The 19,142-nt window shown below is 39.2% G+C and overlaps 2 protein-coding genes across 2 annotated transcripts; both read right to left on the bottom strand.

Annotated features, from left to right (window-relative positions):
* Positions 1-195: 195 nt before the first annotated feature.
* LOC108358628 (uncharacterized) lies at positions 196-9,662 on the bottom strand (the record flags this gene model as incomplete). The annotated part of the gene is made up of 2 exons (XM_017610067.1): positions 9,533-9,662; positions 196-756 (listed from the first exon to the last, which is right to left on the bottom strand). Coding segments are annotated over exons 1-2 (691 nt in total), but the record flags the coding sequence as incomplete, so codon positions are not given.
* A 5,397-nt stretch (positions 9,663-15,059) lies between these two features.
* LOC108358627 (uncharacterized) lies at positions 15,060-15,809 on the bottom strand. Its single transcript, XM_017610065.1, has one exon. The coding sequence runs from the start codon at positions 15,807-15,809 to the stop codon at positions 15,060-15,062; it is 750 nt and encodes a 249-aa protein (XP_017465554.1).
* Between the last annotated feature and the right edge of the window lie 3,333 nt (positions 15,810-19,142).

Below are 19,142 nucleotides of genomic sequence, written 5' to 3'. Positions count from 1 at the left end.
TTGCAGATGTGGTCGCGTTAGTCTGTGTTTCAGAATCAGATTCGCTTGGAAAGTCTGAGTAGTCGACTGCTTCTCTTCTTGTAGTAATTGGTTTTGGTAGTAGGTGTGCTGCTGGTGTAACAGTTTTGTTTATTGCTGGGTTGGTAGATGTGCTTCTGTTGTGCGCCATTGTTGGTAGGTTGTATTCCTGATTACTTGTGTTGGGATTATTTCTTACTATTGTTGAGTATGGTTGCTGATTGTGTTGGTGTCTTTCGTTGTAGATGGCTAGCGCACCTTTGTAGTCTTTTTTGAGTGTAGTTTTAATCGCTTGTATTTCTTTTTGTTTGAGGAAGATGGGACATTTTTTGTCAGTGGCGATGTGGTTGGTGGGTTGTTGTAGTTGTCTAATGCAGTTTATGCAAGCCTCCTCGTTTTTGCATTTCTCTTCCATATCGTCGTTCAAGTGATAATTGCTTGCACAATTTGCGCATGTTCTTTCAGCTTTGCAGATTTTTGCTGTATGCCCATACCTTAGACAATTATTGCATTTGAGTGGTAGAGGAATGTAGGGCCAAACGTTGACCTTTTCATAACCGATTCTTATCTCTGATGGTAGATTTGTTGTTTCGAATGTGAGTATTATCAATCCCGTTTCAATGAGTTCGTAGTCGGATTTCTTTAGGATTTTCTTAACTTCAATTACGTTTTGCGTATCTAATTCCGAAAGTATGTAGTCTTCCTGTAGTCCTCTAAGATCGTTGCAGTAAATTACGCCTTTTGAATGGTTTAATGTTTTATGCTGTGTTATTTCTATGGATGTTGTTGTCTAGTGCTATTAGAGTCGTTAATTTGTTAGCCTGTAAGTTATTTTTTGTTTTAATAAGTATTTGTCCATTTTTGGTTTTCTTGCACTCCTCTATTTCACTGCCGCATGTTGCGTCAATTACTTTTTTAATTAAAAACGGTGAAGTATTTGATAGTGTCTGATTACTATTGGTTCTTGACATGATTAGGTAGACGGGTCCGGTATTTTTAAAGTTTGAAGATTTTGTTTTATCCCACTTAAGCATGGGGATATTTGATTTGCCTCGATCGGTCGTCTATCCCCATTTTAAGCGATTGAATGAATGTATTGGGAGATATTATATTTAGTTTTACGCAAGATAACGGATACAATATACATTTCAAAAGAATGTAGACTATCTTCGGCAAATAGCATCGATACTCAGGCACACTTCGGAAAAGACACAATAAAGAAATTAAACGCCATAACTGACGATCACTGCGACTGCTGCTCCCGCTCAGAAGACTTGCCTCATTTTTTATATACATGTCCACAATGGGATTCCATTAGAACAAAATTTCCACCACTTAACAAATTTAATTCCATCCACAAATGTTCAAAAATGAAGGACTATCTTGCCTCAAAACAATAAGTTCGTTCCTTACACAAATCAAAATAAAAATTTTATACAATAACCACCTTCAAACTTCTAAAGATTAACGAATATATAGTCCGAAAGAAGTCCTAGGTAAGTAATAAATATGAGTGTTCAAAAACAAAAAAAATTTTACTCTTAAATAATCTTTTAGGATTCATACATACACTGCCGGAACAAAGTATTGGCACAGCAAATTTTTCACAATATATGCATCAATTTTCATTCTAATATTTTTCCGCTAATTTCGTATAAAAATATAGTTCATTCCACAACAAAAAACATAAAAATATAATTCCTATACTTTGTGCAAAACTCGCGAAATTCAGCAAATTTTCATGAAAAGTTTCAACTTTTTAATCAGATTTTTTAGAATTCTTTTGAGTATGCAGATTTGTAGCCCAATCAATTTTAGTATAAAAATTAAGATTCGACATTTATATCTAAACTTGTTTATACAGAAATTGAAAAAAAATAGGAAGCAAAAAATGAATTTTGTTATTGACTTTGGAATCGATTTTGTTATCGATTTTGTAATCGATTTTTCGATAGATTTTGTAATCGATTTTTTATCGATTTTGTAATCGATTTAGTTAACGATTTTGTTATCGATATTTTTATCGATTTTGTTATCGATTTTATTATCGCTTTTGTTATCGATATTTTTTTCTTAGTTTGTGCTTTCGTTTTTGACTTGGATATGCTCTTAACCATACCACGTATTCTACGTTTAAATTTAGCGGGTGTATCTCCGATACAGCCTGCAGACCAAGGCGAAGGCGCTGGACAGTTCCTTTTTTTATATTGGCACAAGGTGCTCTCTCATAATTTAGATAATATATGTATGAATCCTAAAAGATTCATTTAAGAGTAAAATTTTGTTTGTTTTTGAACCTCATATTTATTACTTACCTAGGACTTCTTTCGGACTCATACATTCGTTAATCTTTAAGGAAGTTTGATGAGTGATATGGGTTATTGTATAAAATTTTTATTTTGATTTGTGTAAGGAACGAACTTATTGTTTTGAGGCAAGATAGTCCTTCATTTTGAACATTTGTGGATGGAATTAAATTTGTTAAGTGGTGGAAATTTTGTTCTAATGGAATCCCATTGTGGACATGTATATAAAAAATGAGGCAAGTCTTCTGAGCGGGAGCAGCAGTCGCAGTGATCGTCAGTTATGGCGTTTAATTTCTTTATTGTGTCTTTTCCGAAGGTGTGACCTGATATCCTGATGATAATTTGCCGAATGAAGTTAATTTTGAAAAAAATGAAGTTGTATGTTATTTTGGGTTAAATAAAAGTAAACTAAATGCTCTTGGAAAGGTTAATTGCTTCCTTATTGTTAATAACACAAAGGTTTATGTAGATCTGATCGTGGTAGAAGATGAGTCAATGAGTTACGACGTTATTTTAGGCAGACACTTCATGAAACTAAGTAAAATGAAAATTGTTTGTGAAGATGAACTAAATGAAATAAAAATTACTTGCAAGGTGGCATATATGGTAGATAATTCAAACGGTCAACAAGAAAACAATATATGTGCAATAAATTGTTTTGAATTACCATCAAAAGATCGAACATATAGTTTAAATGAAGACTTAAGTTTAGAAGTTCGGAAAAAATTTAACGATGTGTTCAACAAATACTACGTTTCGTCAAACCGCCCAAAAGATCCAGATGTCAGATATGAAATCAAATTAAATTTGGAATGTTCAAAGCCCTTCCATTGTCCTCCTAGACGACTATCGTTTGCGGAAAAACGTGTACTTCAGCGAGTCGGAATTTGCATCTCCAATCGTATTAGTAAAGAAAAAGACTGGAGAACTAAAGTTGTGTATAGATTATCGAAAATTGAACAAGGCAACAATAAAAGACAATTACCCGATTCCACTTATCGACGACTTATTAAAAAAGTTAGGGGAAAGCGCATATTCACAAAACTAGAAGTTTTTAATAGACTTGTCGTAAATAAGCTTGAGTTATGGTTAGACAAATGCGAATTTTTTCAATCAAGTATCAAATATTTAGGATATACCATAACCGGCACCGGAATTAGGGCTGATGACAAAGGCCTTCTAGCAGTAAAAAATGTCCCATTACCAGACAAAATACGCGCCGTACAAAGTTTCTCAGGGTTGTGTTCTTATTTCTGTTATTATCTTCGAAATCAATTAACCGTTGAGAAAATAAGGCACCACGTTCGAAAGGTATTTTAAACATCTTTCGTTTGATATACATATTTTGTGAATTCGTATAAGACATTTAGTTCTTTTGCAAAAAACACTTGCACTTTTCGCACTTTCTTTTGATGCATTTCACGCATTTTTATATACAAGACATTTTTATAAAACACCCAGTAACCATAATAGACATCACTGGGGCGGCAGCCCCAGGTTTACCACACAGAAAGGGAATTCTAGTTACCTCATCCTTTCCCATGGTTACATCACTGGGACGGTAGCCCCAGTTGGTGCACACCGACCGGAGAATTCTATTTGGTAAGGGTTATAATCCTAAAGCGCGGCCGAAGGCCGTCTACGCAGAAAGGAATTCTACGCAAAAATACTGTGAACGCAAGTAAAAATTGTGATTTTTGGCCATTTTTCTAAAAGCAAATTTCGATCTTTGACCTTCGATATCTCGCTTAATTTTAATTTCTGCAAGTAAATTTTAGTAACGTTATAATCAGCTCAAAAAGCTCTAGCGACTCCTATTTTTAGTTTTTTTCTAGCTATTTAAAAAAAATTAAAAAACCTAAAAAGGGAAAATTTGGGAAAAAAATCGCGCGATTTTTTATTACAAATTTTCGTCTGCACGCTATTAAATCGCGCAATTTTTTATTAAAAATTTTCGCCTGCGGCGCTATGTGTTTTGTAATAAAACCCAATATTTTATAAAACTTAAAATGTGGACTCAAAAATGCTGCGATATTACTTTTCAACTTTAAATCGTCTGGCAGCACCAACTTCGGTGTTCAGTTGCAACCCTCGCATGTTTACTACTTCACTGCTTTTATAAATGTTTTATCGTAGTTAAATTAACAAAACTAGCATATTACTTAAAAGAAAATGGTCATGTGCATTAAAAGTGCTTACATTTAAGTCACATTTATCTATTTCACGCTCTTTTGGATGATAAAATCGATGCAATTAGCATCAACATATTTGGTGAATTTCGCAACTTTAACAACAAATTACTTAAAAACTATAAGTGGCCGCGGGTTGGGGTCTTCACTTTTCGAATCAAAATAAGGAATTTTTAAGTAAAGCCATTCTAAGAGGCCTACCCAAGAAGGGCTGAAAAAGTCCTTGCATGCCTTCTAGAAGGGCATATCCATTTAAAATTTACGCGAATTACAAATGAGTTCCAATAAACATTTTAAGTTGCAATAACATATATTTAATATAAACCTTAACAAATACTTCAAAGATGTTCGATTTTTATAAATTGAAGAAGCAACTTTAAAAGAACTAAATAAATAAATTAATAAAAGGCCTTCTGAAGTAAGTCCTTCCATGGGTAGCGAAAGAAGCCATTTAATTTGCGCCACTCCACACAAAAAAGAAAAGAGAAAGTAATGTAGGGTGGAAGGCCTCTTGACTCTCAGGAAAGCCTTTCGGAAGTGCTTTTATCTCCTGAGATTATCTACTGGGAGGTTGCCGTGTTTTTGTACTTTGTGTAGATGTAATTATTTTTTGGTGAAATTTGGATTATTGGTATGTACTTAAATCCCAGCAAACATTTTGAGTAATAATTGAGTGTTTAAGGAGTCCTATTTCAGAGAATTTACGCTCATAATGGGCTCATTGAAGAGTCCGATATGAGGGTATTTCCCTTCCTCCGAAGGTCGACTGATATGAGTTTAAATTCATACATCATATGAGCCTAAATATGAGTCTTATTGGATTCTTATTGGCCTCATATACGTCTCATTTTGGACTCTTTTGAAACAGTTTTTGGCCTCATATAAATATGAACCATTTCAGACTCTTTCGAGGCTCTTATCGGCCTCATAAGTTGCTACATTCGGACTTATTTTAGGCTGTTCTTTGAGTCTTATTGAAGGCACTATATTTGCAAAGGAATTCAGCAAAAATTCTTTCAAATAACATACATACATACTTACGTGCATATACACATTCCAACATGCATTTAATAGCAGCAGCTGCAGCTAAATTTTGTTAAATTTTGCTTCCTAATTTTTTTCAATTTCTGTATAAACCATATATGTAATACTCCTATATTGGCAGTAAGAGCTAGTACCGTCCGAAAACACTACAGTACAGATATATCAATAAACACGTACGAAAGAAAAGGAACACATACGTTTATAAATAAACATGTACACGACACATTTACAAAACCGGCACTCAAGTACACAATACATTGACAAAAACAGTACTAGACTGTCTCGCTTTGATTTCGGAATGCTTACACATTGAGATGTTAGCTTACTACCAATATAGAAGTATTACATATATGGTATAAACCAGTTTAGATATAAATGTTGAATCTTAATTTTTTTATATTGGCACAAGGTGCTCTCTCATAATTTAGATAATATATGTATGAATCCTAAAAGATTCATTTAAGAGTAAAATTTTGTTTGTTTTTGAACCTCATATTTATTACTTACCTAGGACTTCTTTCGGACTCATACATTCGTTAATCTTTAAGGAAGTTTGATGAGTGATATGGGTTATTGTATAAAATTTTTATTTTGATTTGTGTAAGGAACGAACTTATTGTTTTGAGGCAAGATAGTCCTTCATTTTGAACATTTGTGGATGGAATTAAATTTGTTAAGTGGTGGAAATTTTGTTCTAATGGAATCCCATTGTGGACATGTATATAAAAAATGAGGCAAGTCTTCTGAGCGGGAGCAGCAGTCGCAGTGATCGTCAGTTATGGCGTTTAATTTCTTTATTGTGTCTTTTCCGAAGGTGTGACCTTACCATCAAAAGATCGAACATATAGTTTAAATGAAGACTTAAGTTTAGAAGTTCGAAAAAAATTTAACGATGTGTTCAACAAATACTCCGTTTCGTCAAACCGCCCAAAAGATCCAGATGTCAGATATGAAATCAAATTAAATTTGGAATGTTCAAAGCCCTTCCATTGTCCTCCTAGACGACTATCGTTTGCGGAAAAACGTGTACTTCAGCGAGTCGGAATTTGCATCTCCAATCGTATTAGTAAAGAAAAAGACTGGAGAACTAAAGTTGTGTATAGATTATCGAAAATTGAACAAGGCAACAATAAAAGACAATTACCCGATTCCACTTATCGACGACTTATTAAAAAAGTTAGGGGAAAGCGCATATTCACAAAACTAGAAGTTTTTAATAGACTTGTCGTAAATAAGCTTGAGTTATGGTTAGACAAATGCGAATTTTTTCAATCAAGTATCAAATATTTAGGATATACCATAACCGGCACCGGAATTAGGGCTGATGACAAAGGCCTTCTAGCAGTAAAAAATGTCCCAATACCAGACAAAATACGCGCCGTACAAAGTTTCTCAGGGTTGTGTTCTTATTTCCGAAGATTTGTTAAAGATTTTCCCACAATTCCAAAACCACTACACGATCTAACTAAAAAAGATAAAACATTCCGATTTGGAGAAGAGGAACCAAAATGTTTCGAAACTCTTAGAATCACCTGTGTTGGCTTTGTATAACCCAAACGACCCCACTGAATTACATTGTGACGCTAGTGCCTTGGGATTCGGCGCGATTCTCATGCAAAAAAAGCATGACAACAAATGGCATCCAGTATTCTACTATTCGAAAAGAACGAGTGAAACGGAATCGAAGTATCACAGCTACGAGTTAGGCCGGTGTTATGCAGAAATTTTGTTTGGCAAACTGCGTGCAATTGTTGTTGCAGCAAACTCGGAGAGAGCGATTTTGGCGACTCTCACAGCAAACAAATTTTTTTTGGTCAAACTGCAGCAAATTCGGTGTTGTCATATACAAAAATTTTAGATAATTGTTGTTATACACAAAAATTGCCGTGATTCCGAAAGCCAGAGAACTGAATTCATGCTGTAAGAGCTCCAAAGATTAGGGCACAGTTAATTGCCTATACGATATCATAAAAATATATTAATTTTGCGCGTTATATACATCTGAAATTTTCATTTCGTGATGGCAATAGCCATGAAAACCATAATGAACGTGCAACCCTGTGCCAAACTCGACATAACCACCTCCGAGCAAACTAAGCAGCCGCCATTTAATTTGGCAAACAAAAGTTTATCTGCATAACACCGACCTTAGAAACTTAAACTATTATATATGCCCTCGAAAGATTTCGCGTTTACCTTAATGGTGTTAAATTTAACATAGTCACCGATTGTAATGCTCTAACTCTTACGTTAAATAAAAAAAAAACTTAACTCCAGAATAGCTAGGTGGGCTTTAGAGCTCCAAAATTATGTCTACGATTTAGAACATAGGCCCGGAAACCGTATGCAACACGTAGATGCCTTGACTAGATGTAATAACACTAGCAATCGAATCTAACACTTTTGAAGAAAATCTGCTCATTTGTCAAGGAAAAATGCTAGATTAAGGGCAACAAAAGAAAAACTTAAAAAAACTGAACATAACTTTTATGAAATGCGTAATGGGGTCCTCTACCGGAAAAAGTCTAACAATTCACTCCTATTTTGCGTTCCTGAAAATATGGAAAAACATGTCTTATACAAATACCACAATGAAATGGGCCATGTTGGAACAGATAAAAGAACAGAATTAATATTAAAAAGCTCAATAGCTTCCCCAATGTAAAAGTCAAGTCAGGATCGCACATACACAATTGCCTCAATTGCATAGAATTTTTTGCAAAAGGAGGTAAAGAAGAGGGATTATTGCGCATGATAGCTTAAGGTGAAAACCCATTCGAAGTTCTACACATTGACCACTTTGGTCCGTTAGAAGCGGGTAGAGTCAAGAAACACATGTTCGTTATAATAGATGCCTTTACAAAATTCGTGAGATTATATACAACCAAGACCACAAATACCAAAGAGGCAATATTAGCCCTAAAATACTACTTTAGATCGTATAGCCGACCAAAATGTATTGTATCAGACAGGGGCACCTGTTTCACTTCAAATGAATTCAACATTTTTCTCGAAACAAATAATGTTAAACACATAAAACTTGCGGCGGGTTCCCCACAAGCAAATGGGCAAGTCGAACGAGTGTACAGAAGCATAGGACCAATGATAGCGAAACTGATAGATCCTGTTGAGTAAAACGTAGTCTCAGAATTCAGATGTGGTTTATTCAACGACTTAAAAGCGAGTGAGTAACATATATATAAGGAAGAAGGAAAGATGTGGAAATGCATAGGGTTGCCAGAGTTCAATTTCCAACACCCTCACTTATTGAAATATTGGTTACAAAAATATAAAGCAATTCATTTAATTACACGATTAAAAGAACTATGTTAAGATACATTTTTTTTAACTAATTTTCAATACAATTTTTAATACCCATCCCCTTGGCACACGTTAATATTGTTTTGCTTTATACCGCTTTAGTTAAGCAGTCAGCTACCATTTGTTCGGTGGGGATGTATTGAACTGCCACCGTCTTGGCATTGATGTGGTCGCGTATAAAGTGGTGGCGAACGTCAATATGCTTTGACCTTGCACGGAACGAGTCTGTACTCGCCAAAGCCAGAGCGGATTGGTTGTCGCACGCAATTTGGATTGGTTGGCCAATGGACGAATCGATCTCATTGCCAAGTTGTTGTATCCAGATAGCTTCTTGTACAGCCGAGGATAATTCCATGTACTCGGCCTCAGTACTGGAAAGCGCGACAGTTGGCTGCCTCTTGCTGCCCCAGGAAACAGCTCCACCGCACAGTGTAAAAACGTATCCAGTACAAGAACGCCTTTAGTCGATGTCAGAAGCCCAGTCTGCGTCCGAGAATCCAACAAGATCTTCAGAGCTGCTGTAGAGAAGTTTATAATTAACTGTCCCTTTTAGGTACCTGAATATGCGTTTAACAGCGGCCCAATGAGCTTTCCCATGTTTTGCATTGAACCGACTGACATCATTTACAGCGAAAGTGATGTCAGGTCTCGAACCTTGTGCTAAATATAACAGGCTTCCTACAGCTTCCTGGTAAGGCCCGCCAACTAATTCTTCGTCATAGTCACTCAGCGATAATTTGTGATTAACATCACTTGGCGTTGAAATTGGTTTGCAATTCTCCATCCCAAATCGTTTTAAATTTTCTGAGTATAATTTTGCTGATCCAAATAAATCCCTTCAGCGTCGTATGTTATATTAAAGCCAACACAAGTCTTAGCTACGTCCATGTACTTCACGTTAAATGTTCTGGTAAGTTGATCTTTTAATTTATTTCGGTCATTTGTATCACTCCAAAAAATTAGTATGTCATCAACATATACGGCGACTATTAGTTTCGCATAACGCCTAAAATAAACGCAAGGATCTGCTTTTGATTTAATTAAACCGAAGTCTTGCAACTTTTTGTCTAAGAGCATATTCCACTGCCGGCCACTCTGTTTCAGCCCATAAATGGCCTTTTTTAATTTGCAAATTTTACCGCTGTCGTCACCGCAACCATCAGGCAACTCCATAAATATATCTTCCGACAATTCGCTTTGCTGATAAGCAGTTACAGCATCTAACTGGTCAATTTTGAGGGACAGTTTAACTGATAAAGCGGTTAAAAAACGTATTGATGTGTATCGCACTACGGGGGAAAAAGTTTCATGGTAATCTATTCCAGGTTGTTGTGAACAGCCCTTTGCTACAAGGCGTGCTTTGTGGCGAAATACGTTGCCCTTCTCATCGCGCTTGGTATGAAATACCCACTTCGATTTAATTGATTTACGGTTGTCAGGGAGTTTGCATAACGTCCAGGTTTCGTTTTGCACATGAGAGTTCAACTCGGACTGCATAGCTAACTTCCAATATTTGCAATTGTCGCTGGACATTGCTTCACTTACAGTGATTGGATCGTCGTACATACCTTCTATAGCGGCAAAATGAGAAACATATCCCTGGCTTGCAAAATTGCGCGGAGCCATTGGTCTTGAGGATTTTCGTACACAATATCAACATCAGGAACGAACGTATCGTCTGTGCAGTCATCGAATGTATCCTCGCTAGCGACGCGTTGTTATCGTCACTGCTTTTGTGCGGATTTGCATTGTATTGAGGTTTCCAAAAACAGTATTGAAGCGAAGTCTTGATTTTATACAAAAACTTCAGACTTATTCCGCTAGGTATGTACTTGACAAAAAGCATGTATGTATATCTATATAATTACGGGTTAGTAAACACTTATATATACGTGCGGAGAGGATGACCGCTAGTTGACTACTTCGCCTAGCTGATGAATTTATTTTCTCCGTTTTCTCTCTCTTTTCGCTCTCTTCGCCCTCGATTGGCGACGGCTAACTCGGCCACAGAGAATGCCAGATTGTAGCGACAGCTTGCATAATAAATAACAGCGAATTGAACAGCGACAGCCAAGACAATAGTTCGATCGAGTTCGAACATGCCGCCCCCCATGCTGGGACCAGCATAGTCCTCCATTTGTTTTGGGCTTCACGCTGGCGAAGGGGAGAAAGTGTGCCAAGTGCACTATTTGGTTGCAAAATATGGAATGACTAATTTTGAGTATAAGTGGGTATCGGCAATGGGCACAGCTTAGAGATTGAGCGCTTATTCGTTCCATTTTTTGTGCGTACGGTGACTACGCGCACCAGCTTGTCTGATCCGGGATGGAGTTCAATAATTCGCGCCATAACCCACTCATTTGGTGGTAGTCGGTCATCTTTTACTATAACTAAATCATTCAGTTGTAAGTTTGGCTGTATTTTGCACCATTTTGGCCGCGTTTGCAGATGAGCTAACCAATCCGAGGTCCATTTTTGCGAAAAGTGTTGCAACATTCGTTGTGTTTGAATAAAGTGTTGACTAAGTGAAACGTTTGGTGCTGCTGCAGTAACGGGCGGTGACAGAAGCGGGCTCCCGATGTGAAAATGCCCGGGAGTGAGCACCATCAAATCATCTGGGTCCGAAGTCAGCAGACATAGTGGCCGAGAGTTAAGGCATGACTCAATGCGTACAAGAAGTGTTGATAGCACCTCAAAGGTAAGGCGGGTTCCATTCAGAACCCGCTTTAAGTGATACTTGACGCATTTCACATTGGCCTCCCACAGACCCCCAAAATTGGGGGAGTGAGGGGGGTTGAAATGCCATTGGATGCCGTGATTGGCGATATGTGGGACGACATCTTTCTTGATGTCTTCGAGAAGTTTCCGCTGGCTCACCTGTAACACCTTATCGGCCCCTACAAAATTAGTTCCGCAGTCGCTGTACATATCTTTGCACAGTCCTCGCCGGCCGATGAACCTTTGCAGTGCGAGGAGAAATGCTTCGGATGACATTCCGGTAACCGCCTCCAGGTGAACTGCTTTCGTAGCTAAGCAAATGAAAATTGCAACGTAGACCTTGTATGTGGTGTTCCCACGGTATCGCGACGATTTTAATTCAATAGCACCAGTGTAATCAACACCGGATGCTAGAAATGGGCGTTGCGGTGGATTGACGCGGTGAAAAGGCAAATATCCCATTAGCTGTGTGGCTGTAACTGGTTTGTTGCGAAAGCAGATGACACATTTACGCAATTGTTGCTTAACTGCGCGCCTGACGTTTACAATCCAAAATTGCTGTCGAATGTGAGAGATGGTTAGTTGGGGGCCACCATGCAACGTTGTTAGATGCGCGCTGCTGATGACTAAACCGGTGAAGTGATGACAACTCGGTAGTATAATTGGATGCCTTTGGGAATATGGTAATACCGCTCGTTGAATTCGACCGCGTAGACGAAGGACATCTTGATCATCCAGGAATGGTGCTAAGCTCGTGAGATTGCTATTGGTTGGCAGCGACCCCCTTTCCTGATTGCCTTTGACGTTTGCCATCGGTTGGGATCACCGACTATCCAATACAAGACAATTGTAGCGTCGGTCCAATAAAAAATGGGCAAATCGAAAACGTTAGCTTTAAACAACCGTTTGGTCCAGGTTGCCAATTCTGTCGCCAGTACGGCACCGCTGAGCNTTGCCTTTGACGTTTGCCATCGGTTGGGATCACCGACTATCCAATACAAGACAATTGTAGCGTCGGTCCAATAAAAAATGGGCAAATCGAAAACGTTAGCTTTAAACAACCGTTTGGTCCAGGTTGCCAATTCTGTCGCCAGTACGGCACCGCTGAGCTCGATGCGTGGTACTGTAAGAGGCTTCGTTGGTGTTACTCGGCTCTTGGCTATGAGCAAGGTAGTGTAGATTCTATCGAGGGACATTCCACACGCAAATAAACACTGGCTGCATAAGCTGCTGATGACCCGTCACAAAAGGCGTGAAGTTGTAGCGACTTGATATAAATTGGCTCATATTTATTTATTTATTTATTTAATTAGTCAAAAAACACAATGGTTCTTACTGACTACTCACTTAGTGCTAATACAAATCATTCCAAATTAGTGCGAAGATAAATTACGACTAAAATAAAAATTGCTACATTGGTTTATTAAATGCATGAGAGTTAAAAAGATGAATTCAACAGAAGAGTCAACTGATTCTTAGTATTTGAAAAATCAAACGAAATGGAATTCGAGATCTCATTAAATTCGCGAAGCGCCCGTGCAATTGGTGCATTGGATTCATAATTGGTTTTGAAAATCTTAAGGTAAAAAGGGTAAGAGCTTCGTAAAGTTCTTGACGGAATAAGAAAGTTTACGCGTTGCAACAGAAACTCACAATCAATGTTCCCTTGAATTAAATTAAAAACGAAAGACAGCGATAGTATCGACTTCCTGCGTCCAAGCGACTTTAAGTTTATTAAAAGCAGGCGGGAATTATAGGATGGAATAGGGTCCAAGAAATTTAAACATGTTAGAGCGAATTTCAGAAACACCTTTTGCACCCGTTCAATTCTTGCTATAGCAAATTGGTGATAAGGTCTCCAAATGAATGAAGCATATTCCAGCCTGGACCGAACAAACGCAGTAAACAATAATTTAATTGTGTAAGGATCTGAAAAGTTAGCACTATTTCGTCTCACAAAACCTAGAATCGAGTAGGACTTCGAGATAATAAAATTGATGTGACTTGAGAAAGAGAAATGTGAGTCAAAAATCACTCCAAGGTCTTTGATCTCATCCATAGATTGAAGGACATTATTAGAGATATTGTATGACGATTGCAGAGGATCACGAGATTTGGAGTACGTGACTTGACAACATTTTTTAATATTTAAAGATATAAAGGAATTAGTACACCAACAGGCAAGTTCATTAAGATCGGCCTTAAGCCTAGCTACATCGTTTAAATTTCTTATTGCGGCAAACATTTTCAAGTCATCTGCGTATAATAAGTGATTAGCAAATGAAAAGCAACTGCTTATATCATTTATAAATAGGACGAAAATTAGAGGACCTAGAACACTTCCTTGATGTACCCCTGAAGTGGCAATGAAAGGAGCAGAGGATTCGCCCCCAATTGTAACCAGACATAGCCTTTCACTTAGATATGATTCCAACCATTGAAGGAAAATCGAATGAAAACCAAAAGAGCCCAATTTACGTAAGAGAATTCTATGTGACACCGTGTCAAAAGCTTTGGAGAAATCTGTGTAGATGCAATCTACTTGAAGTCCGGACGAAAATGATTCAATGCAATATTCGCTGAAAACGGCCAGGTTGGAGACCGTGGACCTGCCTGATACAAAACCATGTTGGTTGGAAGAAATTAAACTTTTCGTAGCAAAGTATACTTTCTCTTTAATTATAGCTTCGAATAATTTGGAAGTAGTCGACAGCTTGGAAATTGGTCTATAGTTTCGTACATCATTCTTTTTGCCACTTTTAAAGATTGGTAGCCACCTGGGAATCTTAATGCAGTGCAGGGTAGATAAGGTGCCTAGAAACTGTTGCTATTGATCATTTATGTCTTCTGGAAGTTCTTCATCCCACCCGAGGGCCATCCTCTCTTGACGCGCGGTTTTAACCTTTTACATCCACACCGATTTGAGCAGAATTTTCGCCTTTATTATGACAGGTGCAATAAGTCCCTGTGGATCAAACAGCCGAGCAATAGTTGATAGCATAGCACGTTTTGTTGCTGAGAAATCAATTTCAAAGGTAAGTTTGAAAATGAACATGTCATGAATCGGTTGCCAGCACATGCCTAGTGTTTTGACGGTTTCGGTGCTGTTGAAGTTTAAACAGTTGCTTCTTGACATGTGCTCCGGAGGAATTCCATCCAGTAAACTGATCGAGTTGCTGCTCCACTTGCGTAAGTTCATACCAGCAGAGAGCAGAGCCGCAGTAACTTGCTCACGAATAGCTATAGCGCCTTCGATGGAGTCACTGCCGGATAGCACGTCTTCGACATAAAATTCGTGTTTGAGAACCTCTGCAGCTAGTGGGTGTGACTCCCTTTCATCTTCCGCGAGTTGATGAAGTACACGTATTGCGGTGTATGGGGCCGAGGCCGTTCCAAATGTGACCGTGGTGAGACAGTATTCTTGAATATTTCCTTCGCCATTCCGCCATATGATGCGCTGATATTACGAGTCTTCGGGGTGCATATCGATGCATCTATACATTTTTTGTATATCAGCAGTAAACGCGAATTTATGTTTTCGCCAATTCAAGATTACTGCAGATAAGTCGTTTTGCAGCGCCAGACCATTGCACAAAACATCATTAAAAGATCTGCCATTCGTTGTTTTACACGAAGCTTCGAAAATGATGCGTAGCTTAGTCGTTAAGCTCTCTTCTTTAAGCACCGCATGATGTGGCAAACCGCACGAGGTCACTGTTGGAGCATTCGCCGGAGTAAAGGCGCAGTGATCTCTCTCCGTTGTTGTAGCAGGCTTAATTTGATTTAATACGAAGTAGTCATGGATGCATTCGCTGTAAAGCTTGCGTAGTTTCTCGTCGCGTTGAAGTGTGTGCTCTAGGCAATAAAAGCGATTTAGTGCTGTTTGCTTAGACTTGCCAAGTGTTTGAGTTTGGTCAAACAAATGCTTTAATGGAAGCCTTACCAAGTACTTGCCATTGGGTTGACGCAAATGTGCTTGCAGAAAATGGTTTTCACACCAGTTTTCTTCGAGAGATAATGCTCGGTCCTCAGGTATTTGTTCATGTTCATAAAACCTTTGAACGAGAGATTCAAGTTGAAGCGTGGAGTGGTGACAGCGACTGCTCGTTGAGCGTTTGAAAACCGGGGTTACATTGCCGGTCAAGATCCACCCCAATTGTGTGCGTTGTACGATTGGTTCGACGAACCTTCCAATGCGAGTTTCAGGTAACATGATACGAACCATCATATCGGCTCCGAGGAGCAAGTCTATACGACGAGATTGGAAATAAGTGGGATCAGCGAGATGCAGGCCAAGTATGTGTGGCCACTGCTGCGCCACAATTTTCTCACTGGGCAGATGGATCGCGAGCGAATTTAGAACGTAGGCTACGTCTATTGCAGTGTGAAAATCAGGATTGATACATGACCGAATGCTAAAATTGACAGTGAAGTTACAATGTTTTGAGGGAGTGCCGCTCACCCCGGAGATTTCCGCTGAAGTTCGAGTGCGAGTCAAGCCAACGGATTGAGCGGCGTGTTCCGAGATTATCGTTGCTTCGGAACCATTGTCAATGAGAGCGCGTACAATTGCTGTTTGACCAGTGACATTATTCACTATAATTACCATTGCAGTTGCTAGAAGAATCTGTTGCGGTGGATTTTCTGTAGTTGTTGTTGCGACAAAAGTAGAATTTGCTGCTTTCGAGGCTGTTGTAATTGAAATAAATGTGCTTTCGCGTCGGAAAGGCTGAGCTGTGGGATTCAGCTGTGGTTGTGCTGCTGAAGCTGTTGGTGGAGCTGTTTTCAGAAAGTGCAACAAGGTGTGATGTCTTTGTCCACACTGAAGGCAATTTTTTGTGCTGGGACACTGAGCAGCTGTGTGCGAGTTGCTAAGGCAATTTAAACATAATTTGGTACGGTCAACAACAGCTTTGCGCTCAAAACAGTCCTTAGTCAGGAAAGCCGAGCAACGGCGCAATATATGAGCCCCACCACATAGGTAGCACGAACCTGCCCTTTTTGGTTGGGCCGTTACATGAAAGCTTTTGCTGACTGATTCGATTTCCAACTGCTGCGTTTCTCTGGTAAATGAGCTGACGCATCAATGTGACGCTGCCTGTTTTCGATTACGTTAATCGTAACTAAGCGATCATTCAAAAACGATTCAAGTGCGGTAAAGGTTGGAATGGAAGTGTCACTACCTAAATGATGTTCCCATGCCTGATGCGTTTCTTTAGGGAGCTGGATTGAGACATAGTAGGCAATCCAGTGGTCACAGTCGGAAATAGGAACTTTTAGTTTCTGGAACTCATTGATGCACACCCTGGCTGCGTTTAGAAGCGCTTTGATGCCATCCGACCGTTCTTTCGTGAGCGTAGAGATGCTGAACAGCTTGTTCATGTGGTGCATGAAAAGAAGTCGAGGGTTATTGTACCGCTTTACTATTAACTCCCAGGCTGTAGGATAGTTAGTTTCGGTAAGCTCCATTTGCTGCACATCGGGGTCTTTATCATCAGGTAGCGCCTTTTTCAGAAAATGGAACTTGTGGATCATGCTCAAGCTCGAGTTGTTATGAATTAAGCGAATATAGGCATCGTGGAAAGCTGGCCAGTCTGTGTACTTTCCAGTGAATGATGGTAGGGGTAATTTCGGTAGCTCAAGCGATGACGTTTGAATATGCCCTGCAGATGGGTTCGGAGGAGCGTCTTGTGTTGATTTAGGCTGTTGCTCTTCAAAGGCGTCTAACAGTGCAGCACGCATGTCGAAGTAGAGATCCTCGAATTTGGCTGCCACTGCATCTTTAAAATATGGTGAATCGCGACTCAGAGACGAGCAAACAAGGGTTTTGTGACCTTCAAAGAATTCTCTATGCAGCAACTCAACCTTATCTAGGCGGACTTGGCAATAGGCTTTCGTTTTCCTCGCATTAGAGTCCTTTTTGAAGTTCTTATAGATTTGCTTCAGACCGTCATAGTGAGCTGCTTGTAATGCCAAGAGTCCATCATCCGTTGCCGGTGGCGAAGCTGGCGGATTGTCTTTGGTAGGAGTCATTGCGCCTGTTCCCTAACCGATACCCTACTTACTCTCTAAGTATTGACGCAATGCAATGCCGTGATTTAAGCAACCTACAACTATAGCGCACTGGCACACTCACCTGTATGCTGTGTGTGTAGTATGGATTCAGCTTCGATGTCGTCTTTAAACGGAGTTTGGACTTCTTCTCGTGTAGGTGGACGACTTGTTGAATACAACTTGTTATTTTGGGGTTAGGTATTGTGACGTCCCCAATTAACACGCTGCCTCTTTACAAACGGCGGTGATGGCAATTTTTTTTCGCGCAAAAGCGTGTTTCCGCCAGCAAATATGAACGTTGTATCTCGGCTTCTAACTTAGAATTCCCCTCATGGGCCACCAATTTTATGTGCAGATTTGCATTGTATTGAGGTTTCCAAAAACAGTATTGAAGCGAAGTCTTGATTTTATTATATACAAAAACTTCAGACTTATTCCGCTAGGTATGTACTTGACAAAAAGCATGTATGTATATCTATATAATTACGGGTTAGTAAACACTTATATATACGTGCGGAGAGGATGACCGCTAGTTGACAACTTCGCCTAGCTGATGAATTTATTTTCTCCGTTTTCTCTCTCTTCGCTCTCTTCGCCCTCGATTTACATGGATGCCAGAACGTGGCGACGGCTAACTCGGCCACAGAGAATGTCAGATTGTGGCGACAGCTTGCATAATAAATAACAGCGAATTGAACAGCGACAGCCAAGGCAATAGTTCGATCGAGTTCGAACAGCTTTCAACTTTAGATTTTTCCAATGCCCTCACTGAAACAACATCTATTGGCGGAAGTGAAACAAGTTTCGGTTCTTTCTCCATAAAAACAACATCACGGCTTATTATAATTTTGCTTGTTTCTGGGTCAATGCACCGGCAAGTCGCTATAGCCAACAAATATTAGCTTGGTCAAGTCGCTATAGCCAACAAATATTAGCTTCCTGGCTTTTGAATCCCACTTACGTCTACGTTGTTTTGGGACGTGAACCATTACCGGAGATCCGAAAATTCTCATTTCATTTAAGCTAACATCACACCCTGTCCACAGCTTTTCTGGAATTTTCCCATTTAATGCAGCGCTAGGTGAACGGTTGACGACATATACCGCTGTATTTACAGCCTCTCCCCAATATGACTTGCATAAATCAGCATCAAACCACATGCATTTCGCACGCTCCACAATAGTGCGATTATATCGTTCGGCGACACCATTTTGCTGCGGTGTATAGACAGCAGATGTTTGATGTAATATACCAAACGATTTGCAAATAGACTCGAATATCTCACCAACAAATTCGGTTCCGTTATCTGTGTGTATTGCTTTGATACTTTTGCCACATTGGTTCTCTACATATCGCCTAAAGTTTTCAAAATGATCAGCGACTTCAGACTTATTTTTTAGGAAATAGACAAACACGTTGCGGGAGTAATCATCCACGAAGGAGAGAAAATAGCGCGCCCCTCCTATTGATGATGTCTCCATTGGACCGCATA

Source organism: Rhagoletis zephyria, unplaced genomic scaffold, assembly GCF_001687245.7.
Source record: "Rhagoletis zephyria isolate East Lansing unplaced genomic scaffold, Rhagoletis_zephyria_1.1 Rzeph_scaffold_00279, whole genome shotgun sequence".
Lineage (NCBI taxonomy): Eukaryota > Metazoa > Arthropoda > Insecta > Diptera > Tephritidae > Rhagoletis > Rhagoletis zephyria.
The sequence above is the reverse complement of the archived record's forward strand: the minus strand, read 5'-3'. Positions and strand labels throughout refer to the sequence as shown.

Bases quoted from the DNA above. Each gene is read 5' to 3' on its own strand.
- LOC108358627 (XM_017610065.1), bottom strand. From the start codon at position 15,809: ATGTTACCTGAAACTCGCATTGGAAGGTTCGTCGAACCAATCGTACAA.